This window comes from Sceloporus undulatus, chromosome 3 (genome assembly GCF_019175285.1).
Source record: "Sceloporus undulatus isolate JIND9_A2432 ecotype Alabama chromosome 3, SceUnd_v1.1, whole genome shotgun sequence".
NCBI lineage: Eukaryota > Metazoa > Chordata > Lepidosauria > Squamata > Phrynosomatidae > Sceloporus > Sceloporus undulatus.
Genome location: NC_056524.1, coordinates 62,502,534 through 62,528,815, shown reverse-complemented (window position 1 = coordinate 62,528,815; position 26,282 = coordinate 62,502,534). Strand labels below are relative to the sequence as shown.

The following is a 26,282-nucleotide window of genomic DNA, read 5'->3' as shown; positions in this document are numbered from 1 at the left end:
GTCTGCATTAACCTATGACAAGTCAGCTGTCTGTCTTACGATTTCAAGTGTTGAAATCTGTTAACTCATCACCTGCAGATGCATGGTGAAATAATTTGCCAAGGCTCAGGAGGTGGTGGAAAATGTGCTGTGTTGTCTCAGGGATATTTCACAGCTTTAAATCTGGCTGTTAACCCTTTTTGTTTAGAATTAAAGCCTGCTGTCACAGGACCCTGGGTTTTCAGCAGTATTGCCTACATGCTGCAGGAGAATGCTAGAAGCTGTGTGTGAATAATCTATAGGGACTTGTTTTCAGATAGGTAATATCGACATGTTTTAGTTGATTATTTTATGTAGTATGGGTTGTGTAATTGTATCGTTTGATTTTATCGATTGTAGTCCCACTTCGATCCGCAGGGAGAGGCGGGAAATATAAATAAATGTTATTATTTTATTATTTCAAGCACTTTTTTGTCTCTTTTACAAAAGGGCAACTTTTACAGTTCTCTTAAGTTGTTACATCTCTGTGAGAATATATGTTTTAAACTAATGAAATGTATTTGAAACTGGAGAGATGAGTTGCCATATATACTCATGTATAAGTCAAAAAACCTTCACAAAAAATCAACCTATATACTGGCCAATTCTGGAGTAAGTGTCCAGTGTGAAGGTAGTGACAAGAAGAAGAGGTGAGAAATCCCACTTGGCATAGTGGTGTGTGGAAGTAAAGCTTCCTCCCCATTACCCCTCCCTTGACAAAACCAGAGAAAGAAAGACAGTCCTTCTTTCTTTCCTCTCCTTTTTTGGCCCCAATGGCATTGAGCTACAACATGGGAGAACCCGAAGAATATGGCCCACCTGACATTTGAAGTGCTTGAGGTGGAGTGTTGGCAGCCATTTTTATTAGGGGCTTACCCTGTAAATCTCCCTGCCAGGAAACTGTGGTGTCCATTTTTAACAGGTGGTTTCTGTATAAACCTCATGAGGTTTGGCAGTCTCTGCAGAGAGGCTTGTAAGCCCCTATTAAAAATGGCCACCACACTCTCTGCAGACTGTATACAGATTACTCTATATACTCATCTATAAGTCTAAAAATTTATGGCCAAAAATTACTCCAAAATCGACTTATTTATGGGTCAGTATGGCAATGTGGTAGCAGCTCTTTCAGATTTCCCCATGCAGATTCTTTCTGTCCTGAGCCAAGCAGATAGAGTCCTCAGTGATTGATTGATTGATTGATTTTTTAATTGATTGATTTTTGTTTTTTTAACAGTCCCTCTCCCACCACTGGATTTCACTGTCTCAGGAGTGAAAGCTGAAACACTGAAGCCTTGTATTCATTGCTTCTTTCCTCTTGCCGCTCGCATACACACACTCCAGGAGCCTCCAAGTTTTGCACTCGACTTATCCACAGATCATGGCAAAATCCATAATTTTGGCCCCCAAACTTGTCCTCGACTTCTACATGAGGTTGACTAATAGTTGAGCATATACAGTATCTGTATTTGTATAGATTTTGGCATTTTTAAAACCAGCAATGCCGTTTACTCTCCCCATTGATCCTCTAAGCTCTTTGTGAGTGTGTGTTTTCTATGCATTTTTAAAAGGAGAGGAAAAGATTTGTTTGTTACATGCTTTGAAGTTTTACCCTTGACTTATCCGCAGGTCATAGCAAAATCCATAATTTTTGCCCCAGAATATGTCGATGTATAAATGAGGTTGACCTATACATGAGTACCGGTATATACAGTATATCCCAAATAAGCAAGATCATAATGCTTCTGTGGATTAGTTAACCCCAAGTAAATACCAAGTCCTAAATTTAGGTCAAACCTTAGAGCTGCTACAGAGAGCCTAGCAAAACTTTTTATTCTTTGGCAAGTTGTTCAAGATTGATCTACAACGTATGTATGCTGCCCTTCGGCAGTTGATAATAGACAGAAAAACAAATACAAAATAGAACACAAAATCAAAAGCAGCATAAAGTAAAACAAGAGATCTTGTAGAACTCCCAAATTAAACCCATTGAATCAGTGGGAATTGGGAATTTGTCCCTGCTTGCTTAGGACAACATATCCTTTACAGTCCGTTAAATTGTGAATCTGACCCATCCATTTTCTGTTTCCATGCTGGGTTGATCAGGTGCTTGTAAGTAGTCAGTTTTACATCTTATGGCTATGGTGGGAGTCACTTGCAAGAATGAGGTCATTTTTGTAATGTGTTCTGTAGCCCTAATGTGGAGTAGAATTGGTTCCTCATACATACATTTGTGTTAATTGACTGTGGTTTATGGCTTTAAGGCAAGGTTAGGGAATTGACACAGAGAGAGAGAGAGAGAGAGAGAGAGAGAGAGAGAGAGACTGACTGGGCTCTTGTGAAAAACACAATTCATTCCTGTGCATACCTGTTTAAGAACAAGCCTTAGTGTAATTAATTTTCTGCCTGAAAAGCTCAGTTTGTTTTTATGCAACAGCTTAGCACTGTTCAATCCTATGTAGCATTGCTTAAACATTAAATAAGATTATGTTTTTGGTTGTTGATTGGAGTCAACAGCAGTAGGTATTTACAGATGGCTCTTTCTCTAGGTGTGTGTGAGAGAGAGGGAGTGGGGGTTACAGTGGCATGGTTAATAGTATAGAGTTTAACTTCTAAAAGCCAAAATCAAATATTCTAACTAGGAACCATATGTGTATGAATACATACTTAGTCTTCTACACCAATTCTTTAAAAGAGCTGGAAATAAAAATGGCAGAATGCCAGTGTCTTACTTCAATGCATGTACCTGCACCATTATTGTATTTGGAAACTGAACATTAAGTGAGAGATCAGAAATAAAGTATATCTTTAAGAACAAATTCTTTTCTGTAAAAATATTCCACAGATTATATGCACAAGAAAAATGTTTTGCTATAAAAAAGAACTTTTAAAAAAAATCTATATTGTCCAACTGCACTGCACTTAAATATTTAGAATATGTGGCTGAAGATGTTACAGTCCTTGAGAAGAGTGGCTGTGGAAGTATTATGGAGTTTACATTTGCTACTTTTCAGATGCTTTATAGACTACAGCAAAGCCTTCAATTGCATAGATCAGGAAAAGTTATGAAATGCCCTTAAAGGCATGAGAAGGCCAACACATCTGATTGTCCTGATGAAGAATCTGTACTAAGGACAAGTGGCTACTGTCAGAACAAAACACAGAGAAACAAAATGGTTCCCAGATGTCAAAAGGATCAGACAAGGCTGCATCCTATCACACTACCTGTTCAACTTATATGCAGAACATACTGTAAGAAAAGCAGGCTTGGACATAGAAAAAGGAGGAGTGAAAATAGGAGGAAGGAATATCAACAATCTAAGATATGTGGACAACATCATAATGCTAGCAGAAAACCTCACATACCCAGAACAATGACTAAAGAAGATCAAGGAAGAAAGTTGACAATAAAGAAAACAAAAATAATGTTCATGTAGAATCTACATAAATTCAGCCTAGACAATGAAGAAATAAAAATAGTTAAAAAGTTCTCATATGCGGGATCAAACTTTGAAAGGAACAAGGATTGCAGCCAGGAAATTAGAAGAAGATTAAGAATGGAGAGAGCAGCTGTGAAAGAATTAGAAAAGATCCTAAAATGCAAAGACATGCAACTGAGCACAAAAGTTAGAATCATTCAAGCATTATATTCCCTATTACCCTGTTTGGATGTGAGAGCTGAACAGTTAAGAAAGAAGACGGGAAACAAATCATTTCATTTGAGATGTGGTGCTTTAGAACACCGCTTAGGATTCCATGGACAGCCAAAAAGACAAACATATGGGTCCTAGAACAGAGCAAGCCAGAAATCTCTCTGGAAGCCAAGATGACAAAACTGAGGCTGTCACACTTCAGGCACAACCCAAAGGTTGCTCAATAATGGCTCCTTTTCATCCTGGACGGAAGTGACTAGTGAGGGTGCCACAGGGTTCTGTCCTTGGCCCACTGCTATTCAACATCTTTATCAATGACTTCAATGAAAGGGCATGTTTATCCAATTTAGAGATAACACTAAATTAGGAGGAGTTGCTAATATGACAGAATCAAAATTTTAAATTACCTTAATAGAAAGCTGGGCCAAAACTAACAAAATGAATTTCAACACAGAGAAATGTAAGGTACTGCACTTAGGTAGAAAAAAATGAAATGCATAGATAAAGGATGGGGGACACCTGGCTTAACAAGACTACACGTGAAAGGGATAGTAGATAAGTTGAACATGAGTCAACAGTGTGATGTGGCAGCTACAAAGGCCAACGCAATTCTAGGCTGAATCAATAGAAGTATAGTGTCTAGATCAAGGGAAGTAATAGTGCCACTCTTATTTTGCTTTTGTCAGGCCTCACATAGAATACTGTGCCCAGTTCTGGACACCACAATTCAAACAGGATGTTGACAGGTTGGAGCGTGTCCAGAGGAGGGCCACCAAAATGGTGAAGGGGTCTGGAAACATTGCCTTACAAGGAGAGTCTTAGGGAGCTGGGGATGTTTAGCCTGGAGAAGAGTTGGTTATATGGTGATATGATAGCCCTGTTTAAGTATTTGAAGGGGTGTCATGTTGAAGATGGAGCAAGCTTGTTTTCTGCTGCTCCAGAGACTTGAACACAGAACAGTGGATGAAAGCTACAGGAAAAGAGATTCCACTTAAGCAGTAAGAGCTGCTCAACAGTGGAACACACTCCCTTGGAGTGTGATAGAATCTCCTTTGGAGGCCTTCAAACAGTGGCTGGATGGCCATCAGTCGAGGGGGCTTTGATTGTGAGTTCCTGAATGGTAGTGGGTTGGACTGTATGACCCTTGTGGTCCCTTCCAATTCTATGATTATATGATTTTATGATTCTACATCTTGAGAAGACACAACTCAAAATAATGCTGCGAATGGTGGAGGGAAGTAGAAAGACGACATGCTAGATGGATAGACTCTATTAGGGAGGTCGCAGATATGACTTTGCAGGAACTAAGCAAAGCAGTGGAGGATACGAAGTCTTGGAGATGTTTCATCCACTGTGTCACCATCACTCAAAATCAATTTGGGGGAGTTAACAACAACAACAACAGACACCCAAAAAGAATCAAAGTAGCTGAGAATGAAGACCAGTTCTATGAAAGCTTATGCTAGAATGCCTTTTGCTCAGTTTGTCAGTCTCAAAGGCACTACTAGATCCCTTTGCATAAAGTAGCTGAAATCAGCTGCAAATCCTTAACTGCTCAGATTTCACACATTGAAAATTGTATCTTCCCCACTTTTAATTTCTAAAAGAGAGGCAACCATTTCAATTTCTTGAAAATTACTCTGCAAAATGGATCAATGGTATGTAATCTAAATTGTTAAAACAAACCTCCCTGCATGTAGACCAGTATTTGTGGCTGTCCCATGACACCACTTACATATTCCAATAATCTGGGTATGAGAAATAATGCTCATATGGCTCTTCATATGGGGACAAAGGATCTTCCCCATTGTACAGACCTGACTGATAACCTGTCTCTGAACAGTACATGGAGGAAGAATGAATACAAGAATGTTTCTGTTACTTCTTTGGAATAGATATGTTTGGGTGATAGATGAATGAATAAGAAATTAATCTGAAGCAGGAGGGACTGAAATGATTGTTGGTGCAGTTGCGCTTTTTAGATGCAAAAACAGTGACTGCCCCCAGATTTAAAAAGGAGTGGAAGAAATGTGGTCAGTGATGGAACAGTGATTGACTCTACTTGAACTGCCAGGGTAGTTCTTTCATACTTAAAGAATTGGGATTGGACCCCTCAATATTCAGTCATATCCAGCTAATGGTGACATAATTGAAGCTGGTCCGTTGCACATGTGGTATCACATTAAAGTACACAGAGTAGCGTGAGAGTGCACACTATCTCTCTGAATTATCTTGTGTTGTGCATTGTAGTTGCCCAGTGGATTATGATCCATGCACATTGACCATTTATCCACATATGTTGGACAACTTTGGTATGTTGTGTAAGAGCTGTGAATGTTACTTTGCTAGCAAATACATATGCTACTCTGACGTGATGTAGGATTTTAACCAGTACTGTAAATGATAGAGTGGTCTATGATGTCATATTAGTTTTCAGAGACATCTGTATTTATAGTATTTAGTGTATATTTAGTATTTCACTGTATTTTTATTTGTTTGTTTGTTTTGTTCTGAACAACAGGTTTACCCTGAACTACAAATTACCAATGTTGTTGAAGCCAACCAACCTGTAACAATCCAGAATTGGTGCAAACGAGGATGGAAACAATGCAGGAGTCACCCTCACATTGTAGTTCCCTATAGGTGCTTAGGTAAGTATAGTCAGATACTCTGTATATATACGACATGAATGGGATGGTATGCACTTACTCCCAACCCTGATAAAATTACTTTGGCAGTAAGTGAGCTGGCATTTGTCTAAAAATATCAAGGAATTCGTCCTTCACATTTTTAAGTGTTACATGGAAGGAAATACTACATTCTAGTGTTTGTTTGTGTGTTAATCTGAATATAATATAACCCTGTTCACATATTATAGAAACAGTTAAAAAGTGACTGTATAAGGAAGACAACCTGCCTCTCTCCTATTGTCACTCTCCATATGTGGAGAATGATGGTCTGAAGATGAGTCTCCTCTACCTATGATGGATCTCCATGCAGTCAGTAGTTCTGGAGAGCAATGCTGGACAGAGAGTGTAGAATGCCAACACCCTCATTTGTAATCTGCCTGAACAGAGTTTAAGTGTGTATGATTTGTGTGTTCTAACCGTTGATAGACTCTTTCATGGTAGATTTGTGCAGTGACTAAAAGAGACTTGTTACAGAGTACTGACTGGTCAAGTGGGACACATCATGCTCAGATGAAACATATCCTATCAACAAATACCATAGATATGTGGTCAGGCATAAGGGTTATGTTTTCCCAGAAGTCCAATATTGAAGCTTGAATGGTATGAAAATCTGGCACTCCTGAACATAGATATCTTGGGTTCTGTAGAACATCTGACAAAGAATTGTGTGTCTAGTTTAAGAAGGCAAAGGTGTGAAAATACCTGTTTTCTCCCTGGTAAGTTTGTCTCTTAATTTCTCCCAAGTGTGAAGAAATGGACAGCACGGGAGTTCAATTATTCTGGGGTCTACTGGTGATTAAACAAGCCTAAGGAGGCCTGTAACGTTAATGAGCTTTCTTTTATCCCATGTGATGAGCATGTAACATGTCTCTTGTTCAGAATAAAAGATGTGGTTTTGCAAAATATTCGTGCCATTTAGAGTAGTCTCTAGTTTCTTCAATTGTTTTGATGCTCCTGACCTAATACCAATTCGCTATTCCATTTTGTTGGAGGAAAAATCCTTCCACAGTTGGGATAGCTTTAGGTTTAATATGATGTGTATCTTTCCCTGAAGAGCTGCCAACTCTTTGTATATCCAGTATTTATCTATTTTCCACAGTGGCTTAGCTTGGCAAGACTGAGTTTGTTCTCAAAGTCTAATGAGGTGAATATTCATGAATGTGACATCATATGGTGCTTATAGTTTTATTTGAGAAACAAACCCTTTTTGAGGTTCTAGCGTAATAGAAACTTTAGGTTACAACTTTGGAAAGGTATGGCTAATACACTTGAAAGTGAGCCCATGGGATCTGATCCCAAATCAGTTTAGGATTAAAGGGTTATACAGAATGAAAATAATCTAAAACACTGTTTAAACAATTTTATAGATATAGGTTCAAAACATACTACAGAAATAATCCAGTTTGAGGCCACTTTAACGGCCCTGGCTCAGTTGGGAATTGTAGTGTATTGTGGCACCAGAACTCTCTGACAGAGAAGGATACATGTCTCACAGAACTGTTTACTGCATCTGTCGATTTTAAATCAGCATTCGATCTTATATCAAGAGATAGATTATGGAAGAAGTTTGAGACCACCAACATTGATAAACAACTGCTAATATTAATTCGTAAACTACACGAGAATTCTCGAGTAGTAATACGTTGTAATAGCCAGGGCAATACAACAAGACCTATTTTCACATCGAATGGAGTCAGACAGGGTTGCATTCTAGCACCTACTCTTTTCAAGTTTTATATTAACTCCATGATTTCGACCCTCTCAGAAATATCAGCACATGCCCCAACTCTGTCAAATAAGCCTCTATCAATTCTTGTCTATGCAGACGATGTTGTTCTAATGTCCATCACAAAAGTAGGATTGAATAGACTTCTAAGAGCTTTAGCAACTTATTGTACAAATGATGCCCTTAAAATTAATTATAATAAGACCAAAGTAATGGTCTTCTCGAGGAGCCATCTCCGATACAAGTGGACCCTAGATGATCACTCCATAGAACAGATGTCCACTTATAAATATCTAGGAATCACATTTCATGACAAGGGATCTACCAAATTACACCAGAAAAATGCTGTAATGAATACACAAAGAAATATTAAAGCCTTATGTTCTTTCTATTATAATAAGGGAGGCCAATACATCCCAGCAGCTCTCCAAGTCTTTGTTGCTAAGATCTTAGCACAACTATTATACGGTTCTGAGATTTGTACTTTCAATAGCTTTACAGCCTTCGAGGCAGTTCAAACAAAAATTTTAAGAACAATTTTAGGTGCCCCAAATTGTGTTTCGAATTCCACTCTCCGTCTAGAAACAGGGATGCTATCTGTTGAGGCGCATGTATGGATACACAAATTAAATTTATGGCTCAAAATGTTTTTTGTTCCGATTAGTTTAGTGCCATTAATTCTAACAGACTCCTTTCTGTCTCCCTGGAAGGAGACGCTGACCTTGAAACTCTTATCTCTTGAACTCTCACTATCTGAAATATCTGTACTAGGCTATGATAAAGCAAAATCTGTTATTTCTCAACTCATCAAGGATATTGATTTCCAGACTCATATAAGCCAACTAACTTTACATCCCGTTAGGGAATCCAGTAGATCTGGCAAATATGCGAAATATTTTGAGAATTTGAATGTCCCGAAATTCAGAAGAGCTTTCATGTCAGCAAGGTTTAACCTCTTACCATCGGCAGTCCTGGAGATCCCTTACGAACACAGATACTGTCTTTGTGGATCGGAGGAAATCGAAAATATTAATCATGTTCTCTTTGGCTGTTCTTTGTACACAGAAATACGTGCTCTATATATAACACCAGTTGTGTTGCAGTTTCCAGGCAGACAAGAGAAATTTTATACAAATTGTTTACTTACAGATCAGAAGGAAGGTATAACGCAAGCAGTTGCACAATTCTTTGCAGCTGCCATTGCAAATCATAAAAAGTTTGTTAAACAGATGTAATATGTTATAATATAATCTCAAAATCTGTATAGATGGCTTGATTTAACAGTAAAATTTGTAAATGAGGAGGTATGGCCGTATTTTACCATGCCATCAAACTAACCTAGTTGGGGACTAAAGTCTAATGAAGTTACCCCAATCAGTTGCATCTGATTAATGGCACTTTGTAGTTTAACTCTTGCTTGGACAGGGGATATGACTGAGGTTTTGAATTAATATGTCTTGAATGTGGTGCTCTATTACACAATATGATAGATTTGTTTGCGAGGTGATGGCAGCCTACTCATTGTTGTGTGTTTACCTGATCATGCAGTCCTATCCTTACTTTTTATCCTTACTTTTTATAAACTATCATTTGTTTATATTCTCCAATCTGCCTGTATATGAACCTATGGTATAAAACTAAGTTATGTTTTAAATTGGAATTTTGTAATTGTGCTGGCCAAATGGCTGTAATAAAGTTGTTGTTATTATTATTATTATTATTATTAACTATAGTTCCCAGAATGCCCTAGTGCTCTGGGGCAGTTAAAGCAGTCTCAAACTAGATGATTTCTGCAGTGTGTTTTGGACCTTTGATGTTTAATTTGTCTTGTTTTAGAAGTGGATGTAAAGAAACAAAGCAAAATGCTCCACCTGAGCTCATGTTCCTAAAATTAGCATTGCATAGGGATTGCATTTTTTTTCTGTGTTGTGTATTCATGGCAATTAATGTGGATTAAGTGCCCAAGGTTGGACCATGGATACCTGGTTTTTGATTCTTGCCAACTGTAGAATCCGAGGAATGGCACTGAACAAATAATTATGTCTCATTCTTATTCACTGTGTAGGGTTATTGTGAATGTAAATGGTTTAGTTTTAAATGTTATATAATTATTAGCAAGACCTGTTGTTGGACAGAGCTTCAGTGCATGTTAATTCTGTATTGTATTTCAGTGTAGTGAAAATATGTTTTGGGATACAGTGAATATAAATCGGTACCTGGAGGATTTAGTAGTCTTGTAGGTGGTTGTGGTAGATTAGAAGATTTTCAGATATACCCAGTGGACTTTTTCTTCTACTTATCTTATTCAGAGATGCAACCGCATGAAATATGAAATACCAGGGTTGGTTTCCATGATTCTTAACTCATATTAGTTTACTTTTCAATCCCCAGTTGAGTCAAATAACCTTGATATCTTAGGGTTGCTATAAATTGGAAATGATTTGAAGGCACACAACAACAAATGTTTAAGGTGGTATAATACCATTATTTTATGTGCAAGATTTATATCCTGTCTTTTTATTTAAAAACTTCAATGTACAGTCAAGATTACAATGCTCAATCAGAACTGTCTACCTCAGCTGTATTATCAAGGTTGGTGTACGTTATATATGAGTAAACTATAGTCCTCAGTTCCTTTGAAGCTATGTTATATTTCTCAAAACTTACTCAATACCATCTGGAGGGCTGTTGGTTCCCCACCCCAGTGCTAATTGCTGGTTTTGGAAACTACCTGAGTATGTTGATATGATATTTACTCTTCACTTTCAAAGAATTTACAAAATAACAAAATGAATAATATTATTCATATAATAATATTTTTATTTAATAAAAATGAGATGCAGTAAGGATTTCAGTGGCTTTGACAGAGGAGTTTTACATTTCATCTTGAAAATCTGTTGATTCTGTAGGTACTAATTTAGTGCAACCTTATATGGAATCAAAACCTAAAAATAGCAGGGACTTAAAATGAGAAGTGTAATCAGATAGCTTAAATTTAGGATATTTCAGATGAGGTCCTTCTGTGTGGCTTTTGATGATAATTAGACCCTTGTAGCTGTTGCTAGCTTTCTACTTAATCCCATTGTCACCTTTTCCTCATTGGAATAACTTCTCTCCTTTCAGATGAGCTTTCCATCCTCCAACGAGCTGTAAATCTGAACACTGGATTTCCTGTCTGCTGTTTGATCGATGAGACAAGTTTAACTAATTGTGTCTCAGAATTTTAATGTCATTGTGGGTTTAGCTTATCCATCCCTTTTAAATTGGTTCCATCTCTACTTAGCTGTGTGATTGGGGGAGACAAGCCTCACAAAGCTCTGTCTTATTTTTAAATAAGGAATGCATTATGTCTCCATATGCTCACCAGCATGACAATAGATTTTGTTTTAATCTTGGGCTACCAAGGCAGTGGGCAGAGTGGCAGCATGAAAATGAAATGTTGGTGAATGGGCTAGGCCTGAGTAGTGGGCACCACTAATCAAAGGATGATAGAAGCCAGAATCACTAGTTCAGATGATTGGTAAGAAACTTGTCAATGGTTAACCATTGGGGACTATATGTAGTTGGTGCTTGAGGCCTGCCTTATAGTGAGTCAGACCCTTGGTTTTCTAGCCCAGTGGTCATCAGACATTTTGTGGCTACCACCCACTTTCCTCTTTGGTGTCAACCCCAGCACCTTCCCCCCAATGCCTGTCCCAGAACAAAAAGAATGGAAGGGCTGCCCTATCTCCTCCTCCTCTCCCTCAGCCCCTCATGCATAAATACAGCAGCGGCAGCAGCCTGCGTCTGCTTCTCCCTATCACCCATGCTGGCCTTGCAGCAAAAGGAAAGCTAACTGGCCAGCTAATTGGTTGCTACTCCCAGGATGGCAAGGTGCAAATGAAGCAGTGACCAAGCAGCCAATCAAGCAGTGACCAACAAGCCTCTTGCCCATGCCAGCCTTTACCACAACACCAGCATGGGTGACAGACTTCTCATCACATTTGCACATTCATTTGCACATTTATGTATATTCATATTTTAACATTTTAGAAGGAAATAACATTGTTCAAATTAGAACAGTTTTATTTTAAGTAAATTCAATATTTAACTCAATGCATGTGTAAATTTTACACATAGCAGAGTTTGGGGGGAGGAGGAGGTTAAGCAGTTAAACTCTCAAATAATTGAATCCATGGATGTCTTGAGGGCCAACTGTATATGAATGCATGTAATTATCATCAGGGTTAAATCTCCACTCAATCTAGATCAACCCCTACCCATCTACAGTGCCTGTTATAAAATTGAAAAGATGTGCACATATTCTGCATAATACGTAGCTTGGCCTTTGATGTAATCCACTTCTTCTGAACAATAATTCATTGTCATTTCCCCCCAATTCTTAAATGTATATGGCTTTCAAAAATAAACATACATATTCTTTAAATTTATTTATCTTGCTTTTCAAAAAGTTAATGGTAACTAGTCGTAATTTAGCATTGTGCTCAAATATCACAGCATTCTCTATTTCTATGATGACAAATATTTATCTTACTGATCTTGTTGATGCTCTTATGGTTTGTAGCCATTTCTTTTGTTGCAGCTCTAAAAAAAATTAGAGAACAACTGGGAAGAGAGAACTACAGAACCATTTTGTGTAGAAACTACGTTAAGTCTGTATGAAATGACACATTTTGGAGTTCAGCTGTGCTGAGTTGATTTCTGTGAAGTTGCACAATGATGACACCTGCCAGCTTTTAGCTGATATGATCACTTTGTTCAGAACTTCTCCCCAGGGAAGGTTATAGCACTTGGTGGCTATGTAAACATGCAGGAGTTTTTTGTCATTGTTTTTTCCAGGGAGAAAATGTTGACATTTGAAGGTCAAGCATAGTGCAACACTTCTTTTCTTCATTCACCCACATGTAATGATATCAGCGTGGGTATGTTTTGGAAAGATTATAAGTGTCTTTTTCTATAAAGGATATAGTCCTAAACCCGAGCATGGTTGGCTCAAGACATTTTGCTGTGTGCAGCAGATCAATAAATGCCCCCCCCCCCCAAAAAAAAAAACCTGTCAAGGTGTTTTATCCTACGAGGTAGAAAATCCTACAAGTATCTCCCACCACACATGGCAATAAAAATGTGGAAATAACTTAAATCACATAACAGAATGCTGTCCTTTCATCTTACTCAAAGTTTGCTACCTCAGGTACCTGCTGTTATACCTGCCTCACCTGCCCAGTTGCCCAAAGTTATTACTCAGGCATTAAAATCTTCATATGGTTAGAATCATGTGAGGGGAGAACATGGGCATTGAGTCCCTGTTGCATTCATCCCTGCAGTCTGTGTCTTGAACACTAATGAGGACTTCGAAAAAGTCTTGTTGAATAGCAATTTAGTGGGTGGAAATTCTTGGGAAGCCCAGAAGAAAGCCCAGGATGTATATAGAAACACAGTTAATGACAATATGAAAATGTGGATTGCCAAGTGCTCTGAATAATTTTAAGTATTAGCAGAGCTGTCATTTGTTAATATTTTCTTGATCTTCCTGCTCAGATTGATGATATTTCTTAGGCACAGCAGGAATTTCTGCCTGCCTGTCCTTAGAGAATTCTCTGTATACTGTCAAATGCTACGGAGTTACTAAATACTAGGAATGCTGCTTCTGTTGTTAAGATCACATGATTAATAACATGGACTAGATCACCTGAGGGTAGTTGCAGACTCACCTTTAGAAAAAGTTTTCAATTTGCAAAGCACCCTGTAAAATATTTCTAGGCTCCTGGAATTTCTAGAGGATTTGGTAAGGGATGAGTTAGCTTTCACAGTTAGCCTATACACATGTTTTATATGTATAAAGGATTATAATATAGTAACTTTGCATTTACTAGTTAATCAAGCAGGCCTATAGCAACTAATAATGATAACAGGGTGTTGAGTAGTTGCCATCTCTGTAGCAGGCTATGCAAGATCAGCTCCCGATGTAGAGATAGATAAGAATGTTTCTATCTTAGAATGCTTGGGATTTTTTTCCTTTGTTAGGATAGGATGATCTTCCCTGTCTTTGTTTGGGAAAGCATTTATACTTTCCAGAACAGAGAAGAAAGGGTATTGAAATTTCAGGAGAGAGAGGGTGGGGTTCTTTGGTCTCATCTTGGGGGGTGTAGTCAAGGAAACCAGTCCATTGGGGTGGTGTTTGGTTTATCATGGTTTACATTTACAGGGCACTTGATCACAAAGATGTGGCATTTTATGTTTCAGTATGAACTGCAGTAACTTTGATGTCTTATAAGAATTAAGCCTCCTTTTAAGACAAAGAGAGATAGGGCAGAAAAATACAGTTGAGATGCTTCTTTTGTATCTCATTGGTTTCCATTTTAATACAGTCCCTGTTGAGAATATTGAAGGATGAAATGTTCCAATCCTTGTCTTTTAGTGGTATTATTATCATTAAAGCAGTGGCTTATTGAATTGACATTTTGTAAAAATTAGCAGGAAGAACTTACAGGTGTTGCTACATACTGCAGAACCATAGATATAAATTTCTGGGATTTCTGCGTTGGATCCTTACAAAAGCTTCCGCACCCCCCAACCCTAGTGCGCACTCCGCATGCACAAAATGGCGGTGGCCGTTCCACATGGCCGCCGCCATGAGGACGTCACGACCGCGCCACCTCTATACGGGGCAGCGCGGACGTGATGTCCTCGCTCCGTGCCAGGGCTCATAATGCGCCCTTTCCGCGGAGCAGGAAGGAGCTCCATTTTGGAGCTCCTTCCTGGTTTGGTCCGCTGGACGCAGCCTTCAGACAGCTGTGCTCAGCGGACCAAAGGAGAAAGGGGTCAAGTGGCCCCTTTCTCCTCCTCCCCACTGCCACGGGGTGTCCTTGGGGCTTGAAGCCCCAGGGACACCTCTTTCCAGGCTGCGGGGAAGCGGCCTTTTGCCGCTTCTCTGCAGCCTGGAAAGCGGCGGATCGGGGCCTCAGCAGCTGCCGTTCTGGCCGCTGACGGCCCGATACTCCGGGGAAAGAGGCGGGTACAGCTCGCCCCAAATGGGTAGTCTGTAACCCGCCATAGATTCTGAATTTGGGGATCTTCTGGTTGAAAGAAAATAAGTGTCCGAGAATGCTGCCAACACACACTCACATGGCTGATAAGAGCCTGCTGGGCAAAAGATAAACACACCGAGCTTCCAAGAAGCAGTTCCTCCAGCAACAATGCCAAACGAAGTCCAAAGAGAGTAAGCCACAAGCCAGTCCAAAGTTCAGGATTACAGAGAGCAATACTACCAGTCCAGTCCGAGGTCAAGAATATCAGAGGGTTGGTCAGCGAGTCCGTTTCGAGGTCAAGGATTCCAAGGCAGTCAAAGGTCTAGGAGGCAAGGAGTCAGATCCAGCAGTGTTTGCTTAATGAGAACAAATAGTCTCTGGCAAGAGAGCTCAGTGTCTGCCAGGTGTCTTATATCTAGCTCCCTTATCACAGCTTCTAATTGCCTAATGAGCGTTTCTCAGCAAGTCTCTTGGAACGCCAAAGTCACGCCGTTTCTGATCTCCTCTGGCTATAGGTAGGAACCTCAGTGCTCTGCTACTCTACGTCTCCCAAGTCTGGCACTTCTACTGGGGCAAGGCTGGGCTGTTGAGCCCCAGGATCCACTGAAGGAGATCCCACAGAGCTAGGGTCTGGCTGAGCCAAATCTGCTGGGGCTGGGAGATCAGAGCTGGGACCTGGCTGCCCATGACAGTAAGTGTAGATGGACTCATAGCATAGCTTCATCTGGAGGATTGAGAGCAGAGAAAAGAATGTATTTTAATTGGTTGCTGTTGCAGTAGTTAGTTTTAATGGCCACTGGCACCACATGATGTTTCCTTAGCAAAGTGAGACAAAAGCCAGAAGGGAATGATGTAGAGGCAAAGTATTTCCATATTTTGAGGGTGTTTATGCTGTTACGGGGAAGAAATGCACAGGTTTAATACCTATTAACGAATGTTGATGCTCCAGAAAATCAATGCTTAGGCTATCACATGTACACTTTGTGAAAAATCATAGTGATACTCCTATCTCAAAGGTAAAGGGAGACCCTTGATGTGAATGTCTAGTCATAACTGACTGTAGGGGGCAGTGCTAATCTCCGTTTCTAAGCCAAAGAGCCAGCATCGTCCGAGCACTGCTCTAGTGGTCATGATTCCACCAAACGCTGTTACCTTCCCACTGAGAAGTGGTACCTATCTATCTACTTGCATTTACATGCTTTCGAACTGCTAGTTTGGCAGAAGCTGGGACTAGTGACAGGAGCTCACCCCATCATGCAGCACTGGGGCCTCGAACTGCCAATCTTCTGATCATCAGAATTGGCATCGACCACTAAACCTCTGCATCCTATCTTACAGAGTCATAAATCGAGTGTCCTAAGCAGATTGCCCAAACAAATGCCTGTTGTTGATGTGCTACTAATTAAAGAATAAAAACACTTGAAAAAGAAATGTATTGGTATTTAGAGAGAGCAACAGGAAAAGGGCATAGTGGTTTAAGAAGTTGTTAGGTGGGCATCTGCAAAAGTAATGAATCATGTTTTACATCTAAACAAATGCACTCTTCATGTACATGGCAGGTAAAGTCTGATCAACGCTTTGTCTGAAAAGAAATACTAGGTGCATTCACTGTAAAATGTAGTCAGGCAGAAAAATGCATCATTTACAGACTCTTCTCTTCTGAGTATGTGTCTAAAAATCCAGTATTTCTAGATTTAAAAAGGAACAGCGAAATGGATAGTTGATATAGTTCAATTTTATGAACAGAAGAAATTAAAATTTCTGCTTTAGTGTTTGGAATCATTGCTGCAACTTCATGGAGTGAAAAATAGCATTCATTTGTTACTCTTTTATATCACTAGGTGATATATTCAGTTATTTATTATTTATTCCTCTATATTTTGCTAATTTGAGAGAAACCAATATTGTCCAGTTATGCATTAATATATAGAGAGTGAAACATATGAAGTCCATCAAAATGCCTACCATAATATGTGTTTCTTGAAATCACTATTTTCTCAAAGGATCTTCTAAAATATGAATTTAAGAATGCTTCTGCACACATTTATCTTTTGGGAGCAAATCTTGAAAATCTCTGTTCAGTGCCAAAAGTATTATTTCCTATCATCATTAATGATGATAATGGTGATAACAGATGGCTGGGGTGAACCGGTGGCTAAGCTGGCCTTATGTGATCAATAGAACTGATTTCACTCCACTTGTCATGCTGTGAGCTGCTTGCTTGCTTGCTTATTTATTTATTTATTTATTTATTTATTTATTTATTTATTTTGATGTGAGCTGCCTTGGGTCCCACTCTGGGAGAAAGGTGGCATATTAAATAAATAATGTAAGTAAGTAAGTAAGTTGTATGGGATGCTGTACCATTCAAGGACCAACTAGGAAGTTGAGATTTTGTCACAATCCAAAAACTAGGTAGCACTCAACCAAATGAAATACAATTGGACAGGTTTCTAGTTACGAAGTAAAAAGTTACTATATTGACTTTTATATTCACCCATCCCCATACACACTTGGATCAGTCCATGTTAATGGTAACAACTTGGTGTGGAGTCAAGTGTGCTTCAGCCAGTTGAAGAAAATGACTTCATTGTACATTCCTCTCTTTTTTCATGTCGAGGACAGAGGAGTTGAATTAAGCATCTTTTCAGCTCCCAACAATCAGGTGCTTCCCGCAGAAGTGCCTGGCAGGATATAGGACATGCCTTTAAACATTTTAGATTGCCTTTGAATGTTGATTTAGCAGAACTTTGAAAACAGGATAAGGGAAAGGGTTGATGGTGTCAGCTGTCAAATAGCTGACATTGTTCCACAAAGGAAAGTAACTGCACTTGCAGTACAATCTTGTATATGTTTACTAGGAAGTAAGCTTACTGTTAAATGATACTTACCCAGAGGTAAATGATTATAGGATGACATTTTTAAACACAGTCAAAGCTTGTATTTAAAGAAGGGAATTGTATCTGGAAGTCATATTACAAAAATATAGAGTTAGTGACTGTGACACATAGGCACCATAGGAGCAATTTATATACTATCTAAAGGAAGTGTCTCAGTTTCCCAATTATAAAATATTTTCTTTGAATACACAAATTGCTGGAATAGTTTTTTCTACGCCTTCTCTACTTTTATGATGAGAACTAGTTGAGAGCCAATTTCTGAAAGCCAAATGGAGAGCTACAACACTGTTAATACTTGTAAAAAAATGTCATAAAGGCACTTGTGATTGAACTGTACGTTGACAGAATGCCCTCTTGAAAAATAAAAATAACAAGTAGGAGCAGAAACAAAATTTATTGAAAAATAAAAATAACAAGTAGGACCAGTAGTAAAATAAGAGAATCCTGTGGTGAAGAGTGTTTCTTGTGTTTCCAGCTACTCCACACCCTCCATATTTCCCTCTCTTGTGCATATAAGCATTATGCAGTCACCACACTCCTGCTTTGTCTGATTTTCTGTTCACCCTTCAAAACTCACAGATTTTTAAAGCTCTCTCATTCTTGTCTTGGGCTCAACCATACCTCTTAATGATGTCTCCTGTGTAAAGATTATGGAATCAAAGAGTTGGAAAGGATTGCAAGGGCCATGTACTGTAAACACTCATATATATATAAGTCTAGAAATTTTAGTAAAAAAATAGACCCCAAAAACCTAACTCGACTTATCCATGGTCAATGTAAGTGCTGTAGTTAAATCCTTATTTAAAAAGGAACCATTCCTGGGTGAAAGTAAAGAGTGTAATTTGTTCTGAAAGCACTCCCCCCCCCACTACATTTTCATTTAGCCAAGCTTTAGAGTGAGCACAAACAGTTATGCCTCCTAGAATTTTGTAAGTTCTTTGGCATTATTTCCCACTATTTCATCCTTTACACCCTTTATTACATGCGCCTAAATTTTACCCTCGACTTATCCACGGATCATATCAAAAATTTGGCCCCAAAACCTGCTCTCGAATTACACATGAGGTCTACTTATAATCGAGTACATACAATAGTCCAGCGACATGCCAGGTAGGAATGCACAATATAGCAGTTCTGAGAGATGGCCAGCCATCCACTATTTAAAGACCTCTGAAGAAAGACAGTATATTAAATTTTCTTACAGCCCTTACCATCAAGAAGTTCATTGTAACATTTAGGTAGAATCTTTTGTGATTTGAATCCATTGTCCAGATCTCTGGAGAAGTAGAACTCAAGGTTGCTCTTGTCTTCTACATGTTGTCTCTTCAGTTGTATAAAGATGGCTCCAAGCTAAACATGCACAAGTCCCTAAGTAATTCCACATAGGGCTTGCTTTCCATGCTTTACTATGTTGGTCTCCCTCATCTGGACACATCACAGCTTGTCAGTATTTTTCTTGACAAGAGTATTCATGGTGAGGTTTGACCAAGTCAAAATAGAGTGGTACTACAGTTGGACTTGCCATCCGCAGATGCTTGGATTTCGGATGGCAAATCGACAGACACCGGGGGAGGGGGGACTGTATTACTGTACTTCTCTTAATCTGGACACTATACACCTGTTAATGCCGCCTCAAATGGCATTAGCTGTTTTGGCCACTGCATTACATTGCTGATAAATATTTAGCTTGTGGTCTAGTAAAAACCTTAGATCCCTTTCACAAGTACTGTTGATAAGTCAAGTGTCACACATCCTACATTTAACCATTTCATTTTTCCTACCTAAAAATAATACTTTACATTTATCCATGTTCACATTTATTTTGTTGTTTTTGACCCAATTCTCCCATCCTCTGAGGCCATTTAGAATTATACTTTTTTGAACTATATAAAGGACTGGGATGTGCGGAATTGTGATCACAATTAGCATATAGCATGTATTGGAGTAGAAATCTGGTATCCCTCCAGATAGAAGAAAGAGGTTGTATTATTAATGATTGAGAGCTATGTCACAATAATATGTAACAGGTACCTGTGATATTTGTGCAGTCAAATGGGATTCATATTAGTAATCTATATGCTGTACTATCTTGAGTAGTAATTTATATATTATCTTGAGGAAGGATCACAGTTTCCCAAGCATAAAATGTCACTTTTGAGTTATCAGAAAATGCAACAAAAGCCTTGGGGCTAATTGAAACATTATACATTTTCTTTTAACATTTGTATCAAGAGTAGAATATCCTGTAAAATACATTCTTTTCGATTCAAACCTGCAAGAAAATCGTTTTCCCTTCACAAATGTCTATCCTGAAAAACATAATATGGCAGTACATTAGAGAAAGAAAACCATTTTGTGCTAATTTTTTTCAGGTTTACAAAATAAGAAAACCCTAGCCTTCCCCTATTAAATACATTACTTCTTCTTTTCCAGCCTAGTTATAAAGAATAGCTCATCAGTAGTTGTTTCTGGTTTTGAAAAGCCACAGCTTGCTCAAGATAAACTGTGATTGAGTAATTGTTAATTGAAAAAAGACAATCTCATAAACTGTGCTTTCAAAGTGGTTGAATTTTGTTAACTGTAATAAAGATTCATCATGCTTGTGTCCTAATTGTGACACCCTGCCAAGCTGAGGATAGTGAAAACTGAAGTTATGAACTTGACCTGATAGCTATGCCAGAAGAGAGGAGGAATATTTGAGTCCAAGTGAGATACAGGTGGGAAAGAGTGAGGTTAGTATAATTATTGTCATGACAAATGACAATTCATGATTATGTCTGAACTGTTTCATTAGCTGGGCTTAGACATACTGATAAAGCATTGTTTGGTTGTCCAAAAATAAACCTTCTTGAGTTCATGTCACCCTCTTCCCTCTTTTCTTTGGATGTTTGATAGAGATGGAAAGTCAGAGCACCCACTTTACTGTTTGAATCAAACACAAAATCTCACACCATCTGTTTTTTAGAATCCTGATGTTGTCTTGTTTCAATAAATCATAGATTTAAGCTGACCACAGTGTGGACATAACAAGATGTCATGAGCTGTATCGGCCTTCCAGAAATAATCCAGTTTGACACCACTTTAACTGCCATAGTTCCATGCTATGGAATCCTGGGAACTGTATTTCATTGTGGCTCCAGACAAAGACAGCTAAATGTCTCACAAAACATCAATTCCCAGAATCTCATAGGATTGAGCCATGGAAATTGAAGTGGTATCAAACTGGATTATTCTGTGGCAGTGTGGATGCAGCCATGGTTAATTTAAAAAGAAGCAAATGTTTCAAGTCTCTTACTGTGATGTATGGCAAAGTGCCGTGGAAAAAAATCACTTGAGACTTGTGTTCCCCCTTAGGATGGAAACAGCAAGAAAATAACATGGACTTCTTTTCCTCTGTTAAGATCGTATTATGCCTTTAGGACTTACAGTATTAACTATATAGCAAGATGCTTCATATTTCTATGGTTATAACTCTGAGCAGCTCTGTAGTGGATGGGATTAGATACTTTTATATTCTTAACCTTGGTTGTGACTTCTGTAATATCTTTGCTGATGTTGACTTCTTTTTAAATATGTCCAGTGTTGGCAACTTAAAGGTATGCGCGCACGCACACACACACAGACACACTGTTCAAGATCTGTTTAATATGTAGCAAGTTGATAGTACCCGATCTTTGTGTGTGGCACTTAGTTTTTAAAGTGCTTTCTCATGTAGTTCCACTACAGCACTAAAAGTCTGTCATCTTTTGTTTTAGAATTATGGAAGAGACCTCAAGGGCCATCAAGTCAAACCCCCTGCCATGCAGGAATACCCAATCAAAGCACCTCTGACAGATGGCCATCCCAGACTTTGTTTAAAAATCTCTATAGAAGGAGACTCCACCACACTCAAAGGGAGTGTGTGTTCCACTGTCTTGCCCTTTGCTCATTCTGCATATACATTTCCATTCTGCCTCAGCAAATGTTGTATTTCAGTGAAAATATTTTGTACTTTTACATACATGATGCCTAATTCTCTGGCTGTGTTGTTTGTGTCATCACCACTGGTGTGCTTCTGTGTATTTAACATTGTATCTGGATCGGAGCCCAGGTTGTTCACGTCTATATGAGGCCAAGTTTTCATTTGTTTCAGGGTGTTGACCTGTAATGATTGTGAACTATTTCAGAAAGAATGTATTGATTCAGGTACAAAATAAATAGTCTTACTGAACCATTAATAAAAAGGTTTGCCATGAGAAGAGACATTCAGGTTGCAATACAGAAAAATAAACTAGACAAGTGAACTCAAGATTGTCCTCTGTGCCTAATAGTATAATTGCTAGTGACTCATGGGTTGGTCATATCAGTAATTACTATAAATGCTCTGATTTAAATATCATGCCAAAGTATGGTTTAGAGTTACTTAGGACAACTACATGAAATTAATAGGGTTTTCATAGGGAAGGAAGACTCAGAGATGGTTTTGCTAGTTCCTTCCTCTGAAACATGCACCTGGTATTTGATGGTGGTCTCCCATCCAATTACCAACCAGGGTTGACACTGCTAAGCTTCCAAGATCAAACAGGATCTCATACCTTTAGTGTATTGCTGAGCATTAAGTCTGGATGAGGCCAGCATGAGTAAGTAGAAGAGCATATAGTCAGAAAGATGTTTTTCACTGCCATGAAAAGTTTCTTACTGACTATATGCTCTTCTGCTTACTCGTGCTGGCCTCATCCAGACTTAATGCCATAATCCTCCATAGTCTGAACAACTGTTATGCACAGAGCTTTAGGAAGTATTGTAGCTGGAAACACCCTCAGATACAGTTTCCTCTTTGTTCACATAACTTTTCTGTAACCTGCTTCTTCACTATTCATCACTTTTATAATTAAGATGGATTGCAAGTGCCAAACTTGCCAAAAATGACAACAGTTGCAGAGTAATAAATCATGCTGCTTATTGATGAGTAATCTGTACAACAACAAGAAAGGCAAACATTTATTCCCAGGGAATTTGTAAGCACTTTTGTATTGTTATAATTCGATATCAGTTAAAGCAGCAAGAAGGAGAGCCGAGCAGCCTGACTTCGGTGTGGCTTCCGCCCACTGGCTCCTGGTAGGCAGGGGAGGAAACAAAAGAACAAAAGGAGTGACCGGGCCCCCTGGCCCCACGCCCTTGCGGCGAGCTACCCAGGAACCCCAGTCTTCTTCCCCTGCCGTGCACTTGTCGGAACGTTTCTCTCTTCCAGCTCCCCCAGAAGATTGCTTAGCTTACCGCTCCCGCGGACTTGCCTGGCTCCCTTCCCTCTCTCTCTTTCTTTCCCAGGCCTCTCTCTCTCCTCAGCTGCTCGTCAAAAAAAAAAAAAAAAAAAGTAGCCCCCTTTCCTTTTCCCTCCAAGCGTTGCTTCTCTGCTTCCTCCGCCCCCCCCCCCTCCCGCTGATACATGGCTTCCGACGGATACCAACCACAGGGGAGCTCGCTTCCACACTGCCCGGCCAGCCCCGGCTTTTGCCGGCTGCTCGACGAGCGCTCTCCACTGCTGACCCTGAAGTGGAACGCGACCAGCAGCGGCCGGAGGAAGCACTCCCTTTTTTCCCTCCCTTCCTCCCGCTGGCGGCTCAAGGGACCCTCAGGCGAACCCAGGAGTGGTCAAAGAGGGAGAGCCCTTACTTCCAACAAACCAGGCGAGGACGGGAGTAACACTCTTTCCCCGCCCGCCGCAAATCTTTTAGGTGGTTTTCAGGGCCTTCTAGAACGAGAAGCTCACCCACCACCGGGGCGTCCCCGGGAGGGAAGCCAAGCTTCAGGCTTCCGCGCACCGCGAGGCCACATCCACCCTGGGGGACCACCAGCCTCCCAGGGGGGGCCAATGCTAATGGTGGCCAGGCCCATGCTCCCACAGGGACCTTCCCGATGGGGTGGGGGATGGCGGCGCGGGGTTCCCCCAGGCTACGCTCCCATCGCGCCCATCAACGCAGGCGGGCGCCATGTGTGGCCGGCCCCTTCACCCCGGCCCCACACTTCCGGATGAACCCGGAAGTGCCCCCGGCGGCCATGCGTGCCGCTCAATGGCGCCGCCATCTTGGCCATCGGCTGCCCATGGGCGCCGCCATCGTGGCCAGCCAGGGCCCTGCGCACCGCGAACGCGCGGCGGCGGGAAACTGGGCACAGTTTTGCCAGGGGGGTGGCGACACACTGGCGGTGGCAGAACGCCACCTCCGCCACCAACGACTTGCATCAGGGCCACGGCCAGCAGGGAGCCAGGACGCAAACGTCCGGAACTGAGCTTTCCCAGGCAGGAGGGTTCGCAATGGTGACCCTCCCCCAGCCAGACCCCTCTAAAGCCTGACAGGCAACCATGAGTCAGGGGGAGAGGACGGAGGGGCTTCATGCTCCTCCGCTGATTCAGAGCGCTCCTGCCTCCACCAGCCAAGCGCACTCGACAACACGATAGGCCTCTAGCCGCAAACGCCCGTCGCGCCACGCTTCCACCTCCCGAGGACGAAATAGCGGAGGAACTCCCGCAACACCCTCAGCCTCGGAGGCAGATGAGGGCGAGCTATAGGAGGATGAGGAGGAGCCAGGGCAGACCACGCAATTGTCCCTCCACAGCGCCTGTTTAACAGGAGGACTATGTGCCGCTCATTAAAAAGACAACTACGACCTTAGGCATCGCTCCTGTCACAGACAAAAAAAACCGACCCTCTCCCCGACGCAGACCTCTTCCTAGGAATGAGTTGGGACTTAGTCCCAGTGTCGGTCTCTCCTGTCCAACGCATGCCTTCCGCTTAACATCATGCAGAGGTATTAGGGATGAGTGGGACAAAGCCGCAGCCTCGCCAGGCCAACCACGGGCATCACCCGCAAGTGAACTACGGACGTACTGCACCAGCGTACAGGGACACAGGCTCAGGGTCCCATCAGTGGACGCCCGGGTCGGGCGCTCGTCTCTTCAGGTCCGTGCTTCACTAGAGACGGGGAGGACCACTCATAAATCCCGAAGACCGGAGGCCGGAGGGGCACCTTTAAGAGGCCCATGAAGCCCGATCATCGCCAGCAGGGCCGCGACCAACGTTTCCATGGTGATGCTAGACAGCCTCCAATGGTCCCCCCCCCGCCAGCTGCTGGCTTCTGCCCAACCCAAGACCCAAGGTGAGCAAACTGTTAACAAAATTGCCAGAGCGGCAGCCTTCGCAGCGACGGCACAACTGACGCTTTTCCAACAGTGGGCGCTCGAGCACAGGCCAAGCGGTGGCAGTCCGCAGACAGTTTCTGGCTTAAGGAACGGGCAACGTGGAATCCAGGTCCAAGCAGAACCTGCTTTACCCCATTCCTTGGCTCCAAGGTTTTTTTGTAGAACAAAAAAAAACAAAAAAAAAATTCTCTCGAGCCAGTACTAGTAGAGTGAAAGGACAAGAAAAGCCGCTTTCCCACTTCCAAGAAAAAGGACGATAAAGACAGTATAGGAACCCCAGCTCTGCCCTTTCCGCTCCAGCCAGTCATCCTCCCCCTCCTTTCCTCCAGTCCTTTCGAGCCAGGGGTCCAGGCCCACAGGTCCAGTGGGAACTCAAAGTTTAGCAAGAGTCAGAAAACCTCTCCCTTTCCCCGCCAAGGAGGGAGCGGGCCCAAACAGCCCCGCAAAAATATTCACATGCCGCCGTTTCCGCCTGTAGGAGGCAGCCGGCAGGGATTTGGTCACGTTTGGGAGACATCGCACCTCAGACAGAATGGGTCTAACCATTCGTCGGGCACAAGGATAACATTCCGTCGCACACCTCCCAGACAGTTTATACCGGCTCCCGATCGCCGACCCCAACAAACACCGCCTCCTACTGGAGGGCCATCGAGCGCTTACTGCGCAGCAAGGCCATCAACCTGTTCCGAGACAAAGAGAGGGGAAACTAGGATGCCCTTATTCCAGGATTTCCACCATTCTTCCTCGTCCCCAAGAAGAACGGATCCTGGAGAGCCATCCTGAACCTCAGAGGGTCAACCGGTTCGTCCTAAAGAAAAAATTTCAGAATGGAGACCCTCAAGTCCATCTTAGACAGTCCTCCAGCCGGAGGTAACTACCATCTCTTCGCTGGACTTACAGATGCTAACCTTCATAGTTTGATTCACACTCCTCGAGGAGGTCCCTCAGATTCGAGATGGCAAGCGTCAACTAAACAGTACAGAGCCATTCCCGTTGGCTAGCCTCCTCCCCCAGGGTCTTCACCAAGATCATGGTGGCAGACTGGTAAGCCCTTCTGGAAACCCAGCCGGTTGCGAACGTCGACCCTACCCTC

General features: G+C 41.2%; 1 protein-coding gene across 2 annotated transcripts in view; it reads left to right on the top strand.

Annotated features, from left to right (window-relative positions):
- The window catches only part of LOC121925384 (amyloid beta precursor protein), a 213,387-nt gene that overhangs the window by 80,860 nt on the left and 106,245 nt on the right, over positions 1-26,282 (top strand). For both annotated transcript variants that reach the window (XM_042457470.1, XM_042457469.1), the window contains exon 3: positions 6,190-6,319. In XM_042457470.1, the coding sequence (XP_042313404.1) occupies positions 6,190-6,319 (130 nt within the window). The remainder of the gene's footprint in view (positions 1-6,189; positions 6,320-26,282) is intronic.